Genomic DNA, 13,203 nt, shown 5'->3' with positions numbered 1-13,203 from the left:
TCAGCTCCCATCAGTCCCACCCATCACGGCTATCGGTGAGGGATTGTGAATGCTGTAGCCTGGCAATCTCTGGAAGACCACAGATTCCTTTGTCACTGCTTTAGTTACAAAGCTGGATGTAGCCATGCTAGAAGGATATAAAAGTTTGGTTTGACGTGGTTATGGGTGCACCAGTCTCCTGTCATCCTACCCGCTTCTGCTTGTTTGTTTGTTCTTAAATCTTGCCTACATTGCATGATATAATTCTATCACATAGGTGAGCTATACAGCCCAATTTGAATAAAATGAGCAGTAATACAGTATCATTCAGTGGCTGTTACACCTTCTGCTGGGATAAAGGCCTCATGGGTGGGCAGCCCAGTCTGATATCATGGGTGATACTTCCTTTCGTCTAGGAACAAGCTAGACCTCCTTAGCTTCAGCAAGGTTTCTTCATATTGCACCCCTGGACAGTGTCCCAGACTCCACAGTTTTAACTGTTGGCTTATTGAGCTCCTACAGTACACACTCCCTTTCCCGAAACCCTGTGGCATCTATTGCCACTAATGCAATATTGCCTAAATAATAATAATAATAATAATAATAATAATAATAATAATAATAATAATAATACATTTTTATTTATATCCAGCCCTCCCCAGCTGAAGCTGGGCTCAGAGCAGCTGACAACAGTAAAAATAACACAGTTTACATAAAATCACAATCAATTAATTGAAATACATTCTAAAATCAACTCATTCTAAAATCAATTCAGAGTCAAATTAATGGCAACTATTGGGCTAGAGTTCTATGAGGATTGCCAGAGGAGGGGGTCAGGCTGCGCCCTGACCAAAGGCCTGGTGGAACAGCTCTGTCTTGCAGGCCCTGTGGAAAGATGTCAAGTCTTTCAGGGCCCTAGTCTCTTGTGACAGAGCGTTCCACCAGATCGGGGCCACAGCTGAAAAAGCCCTCGCTCTGGTCGAGGCCAGCCTAACCTCCCTGTGGCCCAGGATCTCCAAGATGTTTTTATTTGGGTTACCATTTTATCCTTTCATTTCTATAACAGAAGACCTGAAATATATTTTACCTCCCAAGTCCTGTGCATTCTAAAATACATTTCAGTCAGGCTTTCCTCTTCACCACGGGCAGTAAGGAATTCCATGCAGGCAAAACGAGCAGGTTGGCAAGGGAAGGACACGTTTGATTTCCACACTGGAAGAAAATCCAGGGGAAGGAAAGCGCAGAAGCACAGAGGACTGATAGAGAAGGAATCCTTCCTTCTCTTGCTGAAAGACAGGTTTTTGGCACATTTAAGCAGTTTTGTTTCCACGACAGACGAGGCAGCCAGCTTAGAAATGCAGGCTGCTGCTCTCGAACCAGGCTAGTTAAAAAGAAAAAAACCCTGCAGACTATAAATTTTGTGGGCTTACTTAAAAGCCTGATTTTTTAAAAGCGAAAATAATGTGCTAAAATATTCAAAGGACGTATCATTTTGCTTTCAGCTTTCATTAAATGAAGGTGTTGCTTTTTTAAAAAAACCCCACAAAAACCCCACCCCAAAATGGTTAAAGGGAGCTTCTTCTTGAAGTAGCTTCGCTTGCAAGTGTAACATGACACAACTCTAAGGATTTAAATCAACCTGGAATAAATAAATACATAATGTGTTTCTGTTGTCAACCGATGTAAATCTGTCCATCCCAATAGCAGCAGTCTTAAGTGCTTAATTACAGTTGCAAAGGCCCCTTTGAAGTTGTTTGAAACCTTATAGAAGTACATGATCCTGATGGCTTTCCTCTCCCTCCCCCGTTTTAGGTTCTCCGTGATATTCTGAAAGAGGTGCAGGGCAACATGGTGCCTCGGAGTATGCTGAAAGAGTGGGCTTTGCACACCTTCCCAAACGCCACCGATTACTGGACCTTCCGGAAGATGTTCACCATCCAGTTGGCACTGATCGGGTTCGCAGAATTTGTCTTCCATTTGAACAGGCTTAACCCTGAGATGCTGCAGATTGCTCAGGTATGCACTGGGACTAGTTTGCAGGTTGCATATAATCATCACGTGATGCCCTTCGGCATCCGGGGGCAACTTGCATAATAAATAGTAAAGGTAAAGGGACCCCTGACAATTAGGTCCAGTCGTGGCTGACTCTGGGGTTGCAGCGCTCGTCTCGCTTTATTGGCCGAGGGCGCCAGCATACAGCTTCTGGGTCATGTGGCCAGCATGACTAAGCCGCTTCTGGCGAACCAGAGCAGCGCACGGAAATGCTGTTTACCTTCCCGCTGGAGTGGTACCTATTTATCTACTTGCACTTTGACGTGCTTTCGAACTGCTAGGTGGGCAGGAGCTAGGACTGAGCAATGGGAGCAGGGATTCTAACCGCCGACCTTCTGATCGGCAAGTCCTAGGCCCTGTGGTTTAACCCATAGAGCCACCCGCGTCCCTAAATAATAATAATAATAATAATAATAATAATAATAATAATAATAATAAATAATAAATATGACAACACAAATCGAAGTTTGTTTATAGCATTTGTGTCTTTTCATCCGTATGGGCTACTAAGGCACCTCACAATTGTTGTTTTGCTTGTTTGTTTCGTTTAGTAGATTTATATCCCACTTTTATCTTTATAGCCTCATCTGCACTGTACATTTAAAGCAGTATCATACCACTTTAAGCAGCCATGGCTTCCCCCAGAGAATCCTGGGAAGGGTAGTTTGTTAATGCTGCTGAGAGTTGTTAGGAGACCCCTGTTCCCCTCTATGTAATACATTATAGGAACAATATTTTTCCCTGCACCTGATCCTCTACTAGCCCTTTATTCAAGATTGATACTTTATTGAGGATGTTTTGTCTGTCATATTTATACCCCTGCTAATAAGGAATACTGTAAGATAAAGGTAAAGGGACCCCTGACCATTAGGTCCAGTCGTGGCTGACTCTGGGGTTGCAGCACTCATCTCGCTTTATTGGCTGAGGGAGCCGGTGTACAGCTTCCGGGTCATGTGGCCAGCAAGACTAAGCCACTTCTGGCGAACCAGAGCAGTGCACGGAAACGCCGTTTACCTTCCCACCGGAGCGATACCTATTTATCTACTTGCACTTTGACGTGCTTTCGAACTGCTAGGTTGGCAGGAGCAGGGACCAAGCAACCGGAGCTCACCCTGTCACAGGGATTCGAACCACCGACCTTCTGATCGGCAAGCCCTAGGCTCTGTGGTTTAACTCACAGCGCCACCCACGTCCCCAAGGAATAGTGTACATGTCTGTAATTCTTGTTAACTGTTGTCTGTGCTCATAATCCCTGAGCAGGAGTCTGTTAACGTAAACATGCCTTTGGAATAGCTTATTTTTATTCTTTCCCCCATTTACAATTTGCAAGGGAAGTCTTTCAGATTTGCATGGATACAATCAGTTTTGGATAGCTTTTTGTTTTTCTTCTGATTTCCATACTTATGGTTTATATGTGTGTCTTTAAAAAAATCTCTAGGATACCGGCAAACTGAACGTGGCATACTTCCGTTTTGATATCAATGATGCTACCGGGGATCTTGACGCCAACCGACCCGTCCCATTCCGACTCACACCAAACATTTCTGAGTTCCTCACTACTATTGGCGTTTCTGGTCCACTCACTGCATCTATGATTGCAGTGGCTCGCTGTTTCGCACAACCAAACTTTAAGGTATGTACAGGTATGGGTGGGAGTTTGTGTGTTTAATACCAAAGAACTGAATTACACTCCTTAGCTTTCATCCTCTGTGAAAGCCATCCGATCTTCCTACCTGGCTCTTCTTCTTTGCTTTCTCTCTCCCCTGCCTCTTCGCAGGGGCGGAGGAAGGGGGGGTGCAGGCCACCCCGGGTGTCACCAGGGTGTGTGTGTGTGACAAGGTTGGAGGATGGATGGCGGCTAACAGATTGAGGTTGAATCCTGACAAGACAGAAGTACTGTTTTGGGGGACAGGGGGCGGGTGGGTGTGGGGGATTCCCTGGTCCTGAATGGGGTAACTGTGCCCCTGAAGGACCAGGTGCGCAGCCTGGGAGTCATTTTGGACTCACAGTTGTCCATGGAGGCACAGGTTAATTCTGTGTCCAGGGCAGCTGTCTACCAGCTCCATCTGGTACGCAGGCTGAGACCCTATCTGCCCGCGAACTGTCTCACCAGAGTGGTGCATGCTCTGGTTATCTCCCGCTTGGACTACTGCAATCCGCTCTACGTGGGGCTACCTTTGAAGGTGACCCGGAAACTGCAATTAGTCCAGAATGCGGCAGCTAGACTGGTGACTGGGAGTGGCCGCCGGGACCACATAACACCGGTTCTGAGAGATCTGCATTGGCTCCCAGTACGTTTCCGAGCACAATTCAAAGTGTTGGTGCTGACCTTTAAAGCCCTAAACAGCCTCGGTCCTGTATACCTGAAGGAGCGTCTCCACCCCCATTGTTCAGCCCGGACACTGAGATCCAGTGCCAAGGGCCTTCTGGCGGTTCCCTCATTGCGAGAAGTATGGTTACAGGGAACCAGGCAGAGGGCCTTCTCAGTAGTGGCGCCTGCCCTGTGGAATGCCCTCCCATCAGATATCAAGGCAATAAACAACTATTTTACTTTTAAAAGACAACTGAAGGCATCCCTCTTTAGGGAAGTTTTTAATGTTTAATGCTGTATTGTTTTTAATATTCAGTTGGAAGCCGCCCAGTGGCTGGGGAAACCCAGCCAGATGGGCGGGGTATAAATAATAAATTATTATTATTATTATTATTATTATTATTATTATTATTATTATTATTATTATTATTATTATTATATAAATGCTGGGCAGTACTCACCGTGGGGCCTGCAGCACACCCGAGCCACGCGTCTCTCCTAGGAGAGACGTGGTGGCTTGGGCATGCGCAGGTTCTGCGCTGCTCAAATGGTCCGCCCACTGCCTCCCCCCCCCCAGCTGTAGGGCAGCTGAGTGGGAAGAGTTAGGCAGACTCCGGAGGCCCCACGGTGCGCACCACCCCAGGCGCCCAAGTGGCTTCCTCCACCACTGCCTCTTTGGCATAGAAAGCATAAATAAACCTATCAAAGGGAGGGGGGATGTATGATGGTAGGGGAGAACCGACTAGTGAGTAAAGAGTTTATCACCCACTGCCACTGCTCTTCTGATAATGCTCTCCTATAGGCAGGTTTCCTTTTCACCGAGAAACAAAAGCATTCTCTCGTTTAACATGTACCTCCACGCTGGCCTCTCCGCCTTCGGGCAGAAATCTCATATAAGCATAATATGAGCTTTTTATAAATAAATAATAGCCCTGGCTTTGCAGTCCTCTACGGAATTGGCCCCACTTCCGCGGCAGTGCATTATAGCAAAAATGCCTGCACTCCTAGTAACTGTTCCCCCCACTTTTTTATAGAGTAGCTACTTACGATCGGTTTGAAAATGTAACTTGCAGGTATATGAGCTTGATCCTACGACGTCCCTAGAATTTGGCTCACAGATGATAACCTGCATCATATTGTACACTGAGCTGAAGCACATCTGGAAAGAGCTTTGCTGGTTTGACCCTATTGGGGGGGGGGATTTTCCAGACAATTAGAGAATGAATTAACTTTCCCATGTCTCACAACAGATCCGTAAAAAGTCTAGCTGATGCCTGTGCGGTCCTGTTTCTTGGGCAGAACTCTGCAAAGCGGACAGTAATTCTGCTCTCAGCTTGGCCTGTTGGGTTGAAATTAACGTGCCTCAGCAGTTGCCACAGCATCCCATCAACAGTGCTGGTGTCTGCAAGCCTGAGAACGGTGGCGCGGGTTGCAAATCAGCAGCATCGTTTAGGTTTCCCCACGAATCATGTCTCAAATAGGAATCTGTCTTGGCGGCTTGTTAAGTGGAAAAGGAAGCTCATGATATATAGTGGTTTTGATGGAGTTTGGCTCTTGGCAGGGTACAGTTTGCTCAAGGAATGGGCTTATTTCTGTTTTAAATTCTGCCGCTTCACCAAGGTGAAGCATCTGCTCGCAGCTGGTGGCAAATTTGCAGTTGCCGCGTTACACCAAACACGCCACGTGACACACGAAGAGCGCAGGTGTTATGCCTGTGTGATTTTCCTAATTAGGCATCTAAAGACTCAACCTGCAGTTGTGCTCAATCCTCTCTTAACTTCTTAAATGCAAGGGGGCAAGGGGGCAAACAGCCAAAAACAAAAGTGGGGAGGATCAAAATTGTAGAAGCGTTGGATTTTTCTGAAGTTGAAGGCTTGGGTTTTTCGGATCGATCGGAGCATTTATATTCTGCCTCTTCTGTTCATGGCTTGCTTACAAAACACAGAAATTGCAGTTTTGCAGAAAGCGTATGAAACAACTACAAAAGAGACAAGTGACAGAAGTGAGGGTTTTTTTAAGTAGAAGTATTGTCTGCCTGATCAAATACAAGCTTCCTGAGTTGAAAAGGGCTTCAATAAACAGGAGGAAAATACAACGGGGGAGAAAGATAGCCACGCATCATGGGGCAAAGGGGTTCCATAAGGTGGGCACAGCCAAAAGTAAACCGTCACAAATGGTTCTAGAAGGAAACATCAAATGCATAGCCTTTAATAACGCAGCTCACTCTAGGCGGCAGTGGTCTGAAAATGCCACCGTAAAGAGTTTTGTTGTTGCTAAGGTTTATTGCAGGAATGCCAAAGCATCGCGACGGTCCGTTTTCCTTGCAGTTTGGCTAAGTCCCTTGACAGTCCCTCCTAGTTAAACATAATTATTTTCCCTTCCTCCCTCCCCGCTCCTCGTAGGTTGATGGCATCCTGAAGACGGTGCTGCGGGACGAAATAATTGCTTGGCACAAGAAGACCCAAGAGGATACCTCCTCCCCGCTCTCGGCAGCAGGGCAGCCAGAGAACATGGACAGCCAGCAGCTGGTTTCGCTGGTTCAGAAAGCTGTGACCGCCATCATGACGCGCCTGCATAACCTGGCTCAGTTCGAAGGTGGGGAGAGCAAAGTCAACACCCTGGTTGCTGCAGCAAACAGCCTGGACAACCTCTGCCGCATGGATCCCGCCTGGCACCCCTGGCTCTGACCTGGCGCCGTGAAGTTCTTACGGCCTGCAGTTGCGGTGGGGAGAAGGGTGGGGAAATGTGAACACTTCTTTGTGAACCATGCCTTGCTTTGCCACTACATCTCCACCCGTCCTGACCCCACCTTTTCATCAGTCTTCGGTGTGATCATGTTTACAGAAGTACCGCTGCCTCTATGCCCCTCGAAGTCATTTTTGCATGCTTATCGTCCAAGGATCGCTCCTTTGAAGTGGCTTAGGGAGAGGAGACAGTGAACCATCTCTTCCTTTGCGCCGCCGCGAGGATGTGCCTGTGGCTCGGAAGCTGCAGGCCTACTCGTTCAAACTTTTTGTTTTATTTCAAGAACACTTTTAAGGAATTTGTATCCCCCACGTTGTGGGTCTTCCTGCGTGACGTTCCTGTTTTTCATTTTATAAAAAGTGTTTTCTTTGTTGTTTACCTTCCGATTGGTGCAAAGACTGCTGGAATGAATGCCATTTTCATCCAGTCACATGTGCATCGTAGTGGGTTTGTACAGTGGTTTTGTAACAAAATGTATAGAGAAGGGGGGAGAATTGCCCTTTTTGGGTCACCACTGGGTGAGCAATGATCAAATTGTGCTAGTTTTCTCCCTAACTGTTGCAGTGCATTGTACAGATGGACCCATTTCTGAAACCTAGTTTAGAGGCTCACTTCTGTGTCGGAGGAGCACTGTAAAAGTGAATTTGTCATCCATTAAGTTGCATATTTTGATGGAACCAGTGCAACACAAGTCAGAAAGTATATGATAAGCTGGTTATGTCTTGAGCTTTGCCATCTTTAAATGTGTCTCATTCAGTAGCTTCTCGAGGAAACGTTTTTAGTTTTTACCTTTGTAATTTAAAAGAAGGGGGGAAAAGAAATGACTTTTATTTGGGTCCATGTTAGCATTTTTTTATAAAACTTGCAGTGTTCAGAATGTTACAGTTCCAATTTGTACAGAGTGCACTTTTTCAAAATAAATATTTTCTAAAATGCTTTAACGGTGCTCGTTTTCCTGAAGTGGGCTCAGGGGCAGTGAATTAAAATAAGCAGTGGCAACATGAGGCTTCCAAAGTAGAGAGGGTTGATGGCATTAAAACACTGTTCCCAGCACAAATGCACGGTGTGCAGATAATCATGTCACTTCTTGGTAATGCAGATATTAAATCAGCCGAAGAACAAGACCCATACATAACAAGAGCCTGGTGCAGTAATGAATTTGCTAGCCATTTGTGCCATTTTAAAGAGGGCCTAGGACGCCCAGCGCCTACTTGAATAATTAGCATTTGAATAATTAGTCCAGAGAGGTTGGCAGCAATCCTTCCTGTGGCTACGTTTTTTAGTATGGCAGTAGGTGAGTTCTTGTTTCTCGTTGAATGGAGAACCGCTCTTGGTTCATAATGGCGTGTTCCAAGAAACGGCATCCTGCTCCTAAAAGATTTAAAACTCCTGGCTTGATACAAGCTTATGAGGAAGTATGTTTGGTTTGGGACTTGCATCAGTATCTCTGCTGAGAAGGCTCTTCTGTTTGGTGTGTTGCATAAGTAGCAGCTAAAGAGAGTTTTTCCTTCCATATATATTGCTGATTGTATTACCAAAATGCAGAACACAGTGCATTATATATATTTAAACACACATATTGTAAACATAAATGCTAAATATGGAGAGGGAACTCTTATAAACATTAATTTAGCACCTTTTCTTAGTCTAACAATTATATATAAATAAAAAATTGTCCAGTAGCACCGTAGAGACCAACTAAGTTTGTTCTGGGTATAAGCTTTCATGTGCATGCACACTTCTTCAGATACCAGATATTTATTTTGACTGCGTCAGACCAACACGGCTACCTACCTAAATTATATATAAATACACCTTCCATTAAATTACTTCGACCACCACAGCACATTAGATTTAGAAAGCTTGAACAGGTAGCAATAATAGAATGACATGATAAATATTCTGTCACGGGTCGGCAGCTTTCACATAATTGTTTATAGTAGACCTTTTGAAAAATAGTCCCATCTCACAAGTGACCATAAATTGCAAACCTTAATAACCCTGGGTGATCTCCAGAAAAGTCATAGGCAAGAGTAGAACTATTGGGTTGTAGCCAGCTAAGTTCTACTCAGGAGTAGACAAATTGAAATTAATGCACCTGTCAGTCACGTCCATCGATTTCAATCGGTCAGCTCTTGAGTAGGACCAACATGGATACCAGAGTGGTCACTTTGGTGCTGCTACCACAGCGGTTTGACTTCACCTCCCAAGGTGCACTCCATTGTCTCTTGAGAGACACACAGTTGCCAACAACAGACTAACGTTCCGTGTCACCGTAGGCTGCTTTTGGAGGGACTGTTTCTGAATTTTCACCAGTATAATTCTAGTAAAGGTAAAGGGACCTGACCATTAGGTCCAGTCGTGGCCGACTCTGGGGTTGCGGCGCTCATCTCACTTTATTGGCCGAGGGAGCCGGCGTACAGCTTCCAGGTCATGTGGCCAGCATGACTAAGCCGCTTCTGGTGAACCAGAGCAGCACACGGAAACGCCGTTTACCTTCCCGCCAGAGCGGTACCTATTTACTTGCACTTTAACGTGCTTTCGAACTGCTAGGTTGGCAGGAGCAGGGACCGAGCAATGGGAGCTCACCCCGTCGTGGGGATTCGAACCGCTGACCTTCTGATCGGCAAGTCCTAGGCTCTGTGGTTTAACCCACAGCGCCACCCGTGTCCCATAATTCTAGTAATCATGAGCAAATACATACTGTACGTTTCCGCGTATAAGACTATGTTTGTTTCTTTAAAAATTATGCTGAAAAATGGAGGTCATCTTATACATGCATAGTGCATAGGGTGGACATTTGATTTGTTGCTGCTGTAGCTGTTAGATGTTAGTGGAGGCAACCCTCCACTAAAAAAGCTCAACAACTCTGGGCCATCTCCCCCATTGTTTTAAATTTGAGTCCCCCAAAATAGGGGGCATCGTATACACGGAAAAGTACGGTAATTAACACAGTGCATTGTTAAAATATGGAACTCGCTGCCACAGGAGACAGTGATGGCCACCAATCCAGATGGCTTTAAGAGAGAATTAAATTCCTGGAGGAGAGGGGCCATCAATGGCTACTATCTGTTATGGCTATGCTCTGCTTCCACGGTGGAGGCAGAAATGATTCTGAATACCAATTGCTGGAAACTAAAGATGGCGGGAGGAGAACTCTTGTATTCAAATCCTGCTTGTAGGTTTCCCAGAAGTAGCAACTGAATGGCCACTGTGAGAACATGTTACTGGACCTTTGGCTTGATCCAGCAGGCTGTTCTTATTGTGTTCTTACCCACTCCTGGTTTAAAAATAACACTTGCCATACTTCCATTTTGAAGTGTACGAAACATTTCCCAAAGCTTTGTTTTTCTATCGCCCCACACAATTTAGCCTGTACATGCGTTAATGAGAGAACATGCCTGATGGAAAGTACTTTTACTTTTATCAGCTTGCATTTCTGGTCCACGCCCATCCTAAAATGGGTTAAGTAACGGCACATTAAAAACATAACGTATCATTTAAATCCCATCTTCGTGTTAACAAGCTGTTTCTCCCCCCCCCCCCTACGCTATTCCTGCTAATGAGTCTTAATTCTTCGTAAGCCCCACTTCAAATACTTTCAAGTTCCTTTCTTGTTAAGACATCTCTTGGAGGATTTCTCCATTGCTGTTCATATATTTATTTACAACGAGCCATTTCTTGAAACGTCCCTTTTGTTGCCTGCCTCGGGAATGGTCTCTTACGGCTGAAGGCAGCCATCCTGTGCATAGTTACTTTGGAGTAAGCCCTACTGAGTACAGTGTCCATTAAAAAGGTAAAGGGACCTCGTGGCCAACTCTGGGGTTGTGGCGCTTATTTTGCTTTATTGGCCAAGGGAACCGGCGTACAGCTTCCAGGTCATGACTAAGCTGCTTCTGGCAAACCACAGCAGCGCACGGAAATGCCGTTTACCTTCCCACCGGAGTGGTACCTATTTATCTACTTGCACTTTGACGTGCTTTCAAACTGCTAGGTTGGCAGGAGCAGGGACCAAGCAATGGAAGCTCACCCCGTCGCGGGGATTCGAACCGCCGACCTTCTGGTCAACAAGCCCTAGGCTCTGTGGTTTAACCCACAGCGCCACCCGCGTCCCTACAGTGTCCATTACTTCTGTGCTATAATAAACCTCTGGCTAAGTTTTTCTCAAGAGTAGACTCACGAAAACTAATAGACCTAATCAATTTCCATCAGTTTCAATGGGTATACTCTTGAGTATGGCTAACATTGCGTACAGCCCTTCTTGGTTATGCAAGCCTCCATGCATTCATTTTTAATAAGCCAATCCCAAGCATAGATACCAGAATCTGTAGGGGCACATATTCCAAACATACACCTAAGGGTCCAGCCTAGACCTGATTCCTGATTCTTTGAAGTCTTTTTGAGTCCTGCTCTTCGACCCATCATTATTTAAGATAAGATTGGTTGCAATCCTGTAATTATCTACCTTGAGGTGCGTGTAGGGCTGCAGGAGAAAATGGATTTTGCTACCATTTTAATCAGAAAGTACCTAATTCGCACTTCTCAAACCAATATGTGCACCAAGGCACGGCTAACCTTTGAAACGATCTCTTCTCTGAATTTTGCAATGCGGTTTTCCAACCGTCCAGTATGTACCAAAAAATGCATCTGTTGTAGGGAAAATTGCATAAAAATGCATATGAGAGTGGAAATGATTTCCAAAACTGCACTGCATTAGGGGAAATTGCAAAAATGTCTGAGTCAAAAAAGAATACAAGAAGAATGTGTGTGTTAAGGGGAAGTCGCACTCCCTGCGGGTGAATTTTCTTAAGATTATTATCATTATTTAATGCAAATTGTTATGTAAATGTGGAAAACTAAAGGGAAAATGAGAAATTTGTAGAACCCAAGCTGGAAGATTTGTCTACAATGCAGGCATGGGTGAGGGAGACCAATCTTTGGAGGAAATGGAAAGGATCAGATCGTCAATTCTCGGACATCACAGCTGGCAAATGGAAGACTTTGCAAAACAACACATTTTCGGGTAGGGGTAAAGTGATACTGGGATGGGGTAGGGAAGCTAAAATGTTGCTCTCATTCAGAGAACAGCCTTCTGGATTAAATATCATTGTCCCCACAAGTGAAATCGTGTAGCACTATCAGAGTGTTTTCAGTCGTCTTCTAAGACTGGTGCCTTGCTCTCTGTTTGCCACCCCTCCCCCTCCTCCCGGTAATTGGGCTCTTTGTGAATTGTCAGATATAAAGAGAGAGAGAGAAATTAGTCTGTAGGTACTGGGGAAAGATGACTCAGAATCTGTCTGTAGCAATGAAAGATTTGTTTTTCTGATGGCAGCAAAGCGGGAGGGTGTTGCTCTCAAAACTATAATTGTTTCAACCCGATGGATGATGTGTGTATGTTTTAAAAAGGAACAGCAGCTTAATTCTCTGGTAGTCCCGTTGGAGACAGGGCTGTCTCAAGACATTTTACTGCTCTGGGAGAAAATAAATGTATCCTGCAGAGGCCAAACTGAGAAAGGGCCAGCTCTCCCATTTAGATACCAGTCCCCGCCATCTCCTTTTCCTGCTGCAACCCTCTCTTGTCTCCCAAATTTACCTTGGTGGAGTAGATGTGGGGAGGGAGACAGGACTGGGTAGTGGTGGTGGTGTTTGAGTAATTCACCCCTTGCAAATTCAGATAGGAACTGACTGATCAGGTCTGGCCCTACCTTTTGGCAGAGTGATGCAGCTGCCTCAGGCAGCAAATGCTGGTGACGGCATGGAGCTGGAAGTCAGAGGGGTGTATGCCTGGCAGCCTGCTCTACACTCCATCAGCAACTCTGCTACCCTCAGATACAGTGGAGGCTTTCGACCCTTCATCTGTGTTGAGTCAGCTGCCAGTCCGGCCAGCTTTTATATGAATTTGGGGAGGAGGCAAGATTCTTGTCCTTAGGCAGAAAAATGACTTGGGTGAGTTGTCATGCTTGGCAGCACTGAGTCCTCAGAGGATGAACCAAACACCCTAAAGGACCCAGGCTCTTGAGGAACAGGCAGGGCCACCTGGATGCAATGCTTGGGAGGTCCTCAGCCTGATGAAGAACCCCTGGAACTGTCAGAGGAGGGAGCCAGAACCATTCAGT

General features: G+C 45.5%; 1 protein-coding gene across 4 annotated transcripts in view; it reads left to right on the top strand.

Annotated features, from left to right (window-relative positions):
* TRRAP (transformation/transcription domain associated protein) overlaps positions 1 to 8,028 on the top strand; it is a 176,230-nt gene extending 168,202 nt beyond the window's left edge. For all 4 annotated transcript variants that reach the window (XM_081169303.1, XM_081169302.1, XM_081169300.1 and 1 more), the window contains 3 exons: positions 1,792 to 1,995; positions 3,470 to 3,664; positions 6,745 to 8,028. In XM_081169303.1, coding sequence (XP_081025429.1) covers positions 1,792 to 1,995; positions 3,470 to 3,664; positions 6,745 to 7,029 — 684 coding nt within the window. In that variant the 3' untranslated portion in view covers positions 7,030 to 8,028. The remainder of the gene's footprint in view (positions 1 to 1,791; positions 1,996 to 3,469; positions 3,665 to 6,744) is intronic.
* Positions 8,029 to 13,203: the final 5,175 nt, after the last annotated feature.

Source organism: Podarcis bocagei, assembly GCF_964188305.1.
Source record: "Podarcis bocagei genome assembly, chromosome: 14".
In the NCBI taxonomy this organism is placed as follows: Eukaryota; Metazoa; Chordata; class Lepidosauria; order Squamata; family Lacertidae; genus Podarcis; species Podarcis bocagei.
Note: the sequence above shows the minus strand (reverse complement) of the source record. Positions and strands in the feature narration are given on the sequence as shown.